Source organism: Nilaparvata lugens, unplaced genomic scaffold, assembly GCF_014356525.2.
Source record: "Nilaparvata lugens isolate BPH unplaced genomic scaffold, ASM1435652v1 scaffold8362, whole genome shotgun sequence".
Classification (NCBI taxonomy): domain Eukaryota; kingdom Metazoa; phylum Arthropoda; class Insecta; order Hemiptera; family Delphacidae; genus Nilaparvata; species Nilaparvata lugens.
The window spans coordinates 3,265-10,326 of NW_024094108.1; the positions used below are offsets into that span (position 1 = coordinate 3,265).

At 32.9% G+C, this 7,062-nt stretch overlaps 1 protein-coding gene across 1 annotated transcript; it reads right to left on the bottom strand.

The window, feature by feature from the left end:
* Positions 1-286: 286 nt before the first annotated feature.
* Positions 287-5,635, bottom strand: LOC111057840 (uncharacterized oxidoreductase SSP1627-like). Its single transcript, XM_039419082.1, has 4 exons — positions 5,450-5,635; positions 4,481-4,707; positions 2,432-2,665; positions 287-1,240 (listed from the first exon to the last, which is right to left on the bottom strand). The coding sequence occupies exons 2-4, from the start codon at positions 4,586-4,588 to the stop codon at positions 1,127-1,129; spliced, it is 456 nt and encodes a 151-aa protein (XP_039275016.1). The 5' UTR covers positions 4,589-4,707; positions 5,450-5,635; the 3' UTR covers positions 287-1,126.
* Positions 5,636-7,062: the final 1,427 nt, after the last annotated feature.

Below are 7,062 nucleotides of genomic sequence, written 5' to 3' on the forward strand. Positions count from 1 at the left end.
TCCTGAAAGTGGAAAAACTACTATAGTAAGGTCAAACTATAGAGAATCGGCAAACACGTTCTCTCATCTTTCTTCACTGCCATTATAACGTGGACCTCACTATAATAATAGATAGTCCGTGATTCTAATGAATTCTACACATACTAAATCATGATCAACAGAACTACAATTATTCTACAATTCAAATAAATACTGTACAACAAAATTAAATGGGAAAAAATGGAAGCCAAAATAAGTTAATTGCGAATGAAAAACGATAAGATGTAGGACAAATAATTGAACAAAATTATAAAAAAGATCAAATTTTATTAGAGGATTATAGTGTTCAATCTTAAAGGAATACGTCAACTTACTAATAGAAATATTAGTGAGTGATTTACTATACTCTATGTTAAAGAATTATGTCATCATGAAAAATCAAGCAGGTCTGAAATTCCAACAAATTCTACCACTACTTCTACAAAATTATAATCAATAATTTGTAATTCAAACTAAGACAACCAAATTAGAATAAGAAGTCATTGGAAATACTGTAGCAAATTATAGAATATGCATTAATAATATAGTAACAATAAATAACTGATAAAAAAGTGAAATCAAGAAAAGTTTCGAATTGTATCAGTATAAGTTACACCATTTTTGTTGAGTTTATTTCAACTACAATACTAATTTTGATATTTTTATTTAGAAAATGAATATGATATTACGATTTTCAGTATTTTATATTGTAATACTCCCTTGTAACATCAAGAATTCATTTATTATGGAATATTGAGCAGGTAATATATTTCAACAAATTTTACCTCCACTTCTACAATACTCAAGTGTACACAACAATTTGTGATTCACATCAATCAAAACAAAAAATATAATTGAAAATATTTAAAGGCCTGCACATGTAACAATCAAAAAATTAATCATTCCAATAGAAAAGTAGAAAAACTATGAAAAAGTCTAATGCTATTATTCGATGACAAGATTATTGGTTCCTACAAAAAGGAGTACCTACTTCACTTTGGATATAAGACTAATATTATGATAATAGATCCTTGGTGGAAATCACTAGTATAGTATTGTTATGAATAATGTGCCAATAGAAGTGAAATATTGAGTAGGTGCCTGTTGATTACTTCAATATTGAACATGAAAATGGCTGCTTGAGGGCAGATACCACTGCATTAGCCACATCTGATGGGTTCAGAGTCTCCACACTACTAGAAAAATCAAATTTTTTCATCACCTAGAACCAAATGAAAAGCAAACAAAAATGAACAAAACAATAAAACTGAAAGTAAAAATTGTTAAAAAACAAACAAATAGAAAGCCCTGAAAAATATCTGATGCATACCAGTGAAATGTGTATGCTATGGAAATGAACGAAAGAAGAAAAATAAAGTCAAAATACAGGTGGCACCATCTAACGGCGTTTTCAGCACTAGGTTTAAGCGCTGAGTCTAGACAAAATAAATCAACACTGGTTTATTAAACAAGACTGTTGAACAATTTTGGGATGTTGTAATTGAAAGATGTTGCATTGTTTAAAACGATAGAGACTTTTCATTGAGAGGGTTTATGAAGTTTTGGTAAAAGTCGAATTATTCTAAATCTGATTTCAACAGAGAACGCAGTTTTTGCTTTTCGCTAAATGAGGTCAGTCTCGTATCAGATGGAATATATTTAAGTAGAACAGAAACTCAAACGGAAAACAATTCAAAAATGATTACTGTGATCATGAGTTCTTGAGACTCTTCAGGTTTTGGGTACCGGTAATACATGACTAATGAATTGTATTGAAAGCTACTTCCAAGTTGTTCAACTTACATACTTAGCACAGATTGGCAAGTTTTTAGTGAATTTATCAAATTTAACCACTGATTAATAAACTCATTGGTTCTCGAGGCATTGGTTTTGTTAGATGACATCACTTTATCAGGGTTGAATTTAATAGACGTACTTTTAGCCAGGAGCAAGATTATTATTTATGAAGATAACATGAAGCTATACAAATGAATATATTTGAAATTATTAATTGTTTCACAACGCAATATTTTGATTTGCTCTTACATGTGGTTATAATTTGAGTGAATTTATTTTAGTAACACTTGAACTACTACAGGACCTCCTGTATACTACCAATAGAGGTATATATAGGAAGTCCTGAATACTATCATGTAACACTCCACTTGCATAAGGAGAGCTCAACAAAAGTTAAGTTAATAAATACAGATTTGTTCAACTGTTGGTCAGTGAGCTGTTGTCAGCTGGTATAGCTGCATTCAGCAATTTAATGCAAACTGTCAGCATTGGTTATAAATAAAAACATGAGTGCTTCTTGCCATTCAAGTGAATGTGACTAGAGAGGTGTCCCCAATAAGCACGTTTGAATACTTGACTCTGTAACTGAGATTGGATATTATTCATTTCAACTTACAACTTTGCCAGCATCTGATGTGATATTGACAATGCGGCCACTTTTCCTCTCAGCCATGCCTCCAACAACAGCTGCCAGACAATTGAGCGATCCCTTGCCATTCACATCTTCCATCTTGCACCACTTGGCAACGTCGCAGTTCTTCATCACCTGATAATACATGCAGTTGCCATTGTCCACTAGAATTTCCACTGGACCCCAACACTTTTCAATAATCCCAACTGCATTTTTCACCTGAAAAACATACAATTTTTATAATCTCACATTCCCAGTCTCCTTTGTGATTTATTAAAACAAATATTCGTTTTTATATAATTTTATGATGAGTAGGCCCATATACTTGATAGCAGTTTTATTTCATTCTGAGTTTGAATAATCAGCCAACTGTTACACATTATAATGAATGCAACCCTATTTTGATTTAATCCTGGATTAAATTGTACTTTAATTCAACTGCTATTGAACAAAATGAATGCACTGACTTCAAATACAGACAGATTGAGAAATGAATAAATACGAGAATTCATAACGTTTAATACCGTTGTTGGTTATCCATCTTGTTTTCACTAATATTATTATTAATGCATTTTTACAACTTCAAAGTGAAAAACACTCACATTCTTTGGTTTGGCGACGACCGTTTCGTGCTGGTGTTGCACATTCTCATTGAGAGCACGAAACGGTCCTCGCCACACCAAAGAATGTGTTTTTCACTTTAAAGTTTTAATAGTTATTTGTGCAACTAGTGCGCAAAGTGACAGTTTGCTGCATCGAAAGAAACGTTTACGCCCGAGCCGTAGGCGAGGGCGGAATGGTTTGTTGAGTGCAGCAAACGAACTTTGCGCACGTATTTCACATTAAATTTTTCCTACAGTTACCATTGAATATGAAAAGTGGGTAATTATGGGTAAAATTGCCTGAATAATGTAGTAGTGTTTGAATGGCGGGGGGCAGCTGTGTGGTGTGTGCTGTGGTGGCACTGTGCTGTCGTTGTCCTTGGTTATAATATATAATGAATAATAATTAGCGCGTTGTGCTTCGTTGCACCTCTGCTCACTATAGCAGCCACAGCAGTCACTGTTACCAACTTAATTTTGATTTTGCTGCACTGGTGCTCCATATAACCTACTAACTATTTTGCGTTGTCATGCTGCAACTCTGGAGTACGCAAAGTACTCACTTTGCGCACTAGTGCGGAAAAGTGATTCTTTGCAGCCTGCAATCAGTGCACAAATGGTCACTTTTCAGGGTATCTGTAGGAAAAAATAGATTAATAACGTATAATACCACCCAATCTTAGGTTATTAGAAGCAACCGTAATTTGGATAATTTACTGACTATCTTTTTTAATGCAAGTTATCGATTAATGCCATTTTTCCTAAATAAATAATTGGAAGTTTTAACAGATCAATCTATTTTTATCCATACATCACAAAAACATGTAGATAAAAAATATAATAAAAACCCTAGAGATTCACCTGAACCCTAGATTCCCTGTATGCACTGTATATGTGGTTTGACATGCATTCTGATTCTATTGAAATGTGGTTTTGTGGCAGTGAGAGTTTCTATGAACAGACATTGTTTAATTTAGTAAATTTTGGGGAAAAACAATTGATACTGTATCTGTAATTTTAGAAAATATTTGTAAGAATCAAAAGGCCAAGGATTTGATTACTCAACAATAATTAGTGTGATAAAGACCTCGTGAATAGTTGTGATCCTGGCATTTCAAACGCTGTAAGAGAGCAGGTAGGAGTGGGACTGACTTTCTCACTCTTACATATAATTCCTCCTCTCTCACTGTGGACATTGTCCAGTAATGAGCAAGGAATGGAATCGTCCGACTTTGGGAAAAAAGTAGACTGTCGAGTTCCTTGACCCCACCACCAAAACTCCAGTGATCAGTCGCATGCAGGGAATGCCAGGGGTCACAGCTATTCCAGACGCCTCTATCTAATTGCTCAGAATACATTATATCCATCACCACACACCAATTTCGCACTAAATTATAAAACAAGATAGTTGAAGGAAATTGAAAAATCTCACCTCATTCGAACTAGTGACATCAACTTTCATAGCAAGCACATGGCTAGCTCCAGCCTGCTGCAATTTTTTCTTCAAATTTTCCAGTTGCTCAAAATTTGCAGCAAACATGGCGACCTTCGCATTGCACAGAGCCAGCTTCTCAGCAATGGCGGCTCCAATATCCGAGGAAGCTTCACTCACCAAAACTATCTTACCGCTCAGATCTGTGTCAATCTCTGCACTAGCTTCTACAATAATGATAAAACATTAATTATTATTTAATAGAATAATTTCTATCGTTGGAAATCGCATGAGATACATGTTGTTGGCTATGGCTCAGTTGCACGTGAATCTAAATCAAATATTTGATAAAATAAAAGTTGAATGTCCTCATTTAACTATGGATAATTTAATAATCATAAATTGATGTCTAATTTATACACGCTCAGTTGAGAGCAATAGGAATACCCGGTTGACTTCATGTTACTAAAAACAGAGGGAGAGAGAATGAGAGAGCAATCTATCTTGTGATGTGAAGTGATGACAGAATAACTATGACTTGAATTATCAAGCTCAAGCAATCACAGTTTGAGATAAATGATCAGTGTTTACGAGTTTGTGTTTCTTGAATAGTTCCAAATTTTCTTAAATAACTTAATATTATTCGTTAAAAGTGGTAATTCAGTGGAATATTTCCAATTAATTTATCAATTTAAGCCATCTACATTCAAAATTTATAGTTTTAATGTTTATTTTGGACCAAAATTTTATAAAAATTGTACACGTGAAATTCTAACCTCATCTTGGACTTTGTCACCTATAAATTTGGGAGAAAAATAGCACAAGGATTACCTTATTATTTTATCTTTCAATGTCATTACATTAGTGTCATTTGCATTGTAAATAAATAAATAAAAATAAAAATAAAATAATGGATTGAAATCAAGTCCAACTTCATATTGTATTAATTTGAATGAATGTTCAGCTCACCTGACTTACTGGGACTATTAGCGGCCACAGGAATGCATCCCAATTGGTGGAGATGGTCAAGGTATTTGCTATAGAGCTCAGCATCGGCTACCGGGTATGTCACCTTTCTCTTTTCAATGAAACAGTTCAGTCTCTCTCTTTTCAATACAACCAGATTGGTGAAGTAATTTTCATTCCTGCAACAGTAAATTGATCAAATACTAGGGTATATTATATCACGAATACATTTCCGTTAATCAGAACTAATCATTTATAATATATTTTGCTAAAACAAGGGATTGAATTTTGTTTTGAGACATTCACTTTTTTGTATTATTATCGTAGCAACTTCTTGGATCAACACAAAATATGGGGGGAATCAGTTCAAATTCAGAGTAATTAAAATAGTTATGTGAATACTTCCTATTTTTCTAAATTAAAAACTCATCTACATGTAAATTAGGTAAATTAATCTATATAAATAAAAATCGAGCCTCAGATTTTGACATTCAATAACTTTTTTATGTGTTCACCGATTTTTTTTTTAGTTGTGTACGTTATGTTCAGGACCAGGTTTATGGCCAATAATATCAAATTTATTATCCGACTTCAGGACTCTTTCCTACGTTCCTTCAATGTTTACATGTTCAGGGCCACACACAGAAATAAAAATCAGCTGTTATAATCATTGCGTCATCCAACAGCCGTCGATAGATAGTAGACAAGAATGTGTGCTGCTCCATAACAATACCTACTATTACTTAGTAGTAATAGTAGGTATTGTCCATAACCACCCTTGTATTTTATTCTAAACGCCCCGACTAAAAAAATGACTGTTCTGTGAGTAACCATCCAGCAGTGCCCCCTCAGGTTGAAGACATTGCTTTGTTTCAAATAATTGTGTTGTCTTCGGTGTTTAGAATTAATTCATTTCCAGTAAATTATTTATTTTGGAGTTGGACAATTATCTATATAAATGAAATCTATTAAAATTAATAATATGAATAATAGCATCTAAAGTAAAGTACACTAAGCTAAACCAAGCTAAACATTATTGTTTTCATCATATGCATAATAATACAATAATAATTGATTGGAGTAAGTAAAAGCGTTTGGTTGTTTTTGATAGCATGTTTGAAGTTTAGTATGTCTAGATATTGGTATGGAAAATATTGGACAGTGCTTCTCGAAAGTTGTGAAAGTTATAAAAGTGTAGTGTGAAAGTTGTAAAAGTGTAAAGTGTAAAATTTGTAAATGTGTGAAAGTAATTCAATTCAATTTATTTCAAGAAACAAAAATAAAATAGAATTCAGTACATAACATGATAGCAGAGTACAATGAAGACATATTTATTATATTAAATCTATCATAAAAAATGTACTAAAAAACAATTTGGTTGGCAGAAGTTAATATCCCCCGAGGCCAGTTACTCATTCAAATATCAGTTATTCATTCAGTTACATTTATATTAGTTACAGTTATTACATATTTTAGCTATTAGTCACATATATTCAGTTACTTATTCAGGCTTATTATTAATCGATCTTTTTCAATACTTAATTTACCGAGGATGGCCTATTTTCAATTCTTCAAGATTTCAGTAGGTCAAGTTTTTATTTGGACCCTTGCGGAGC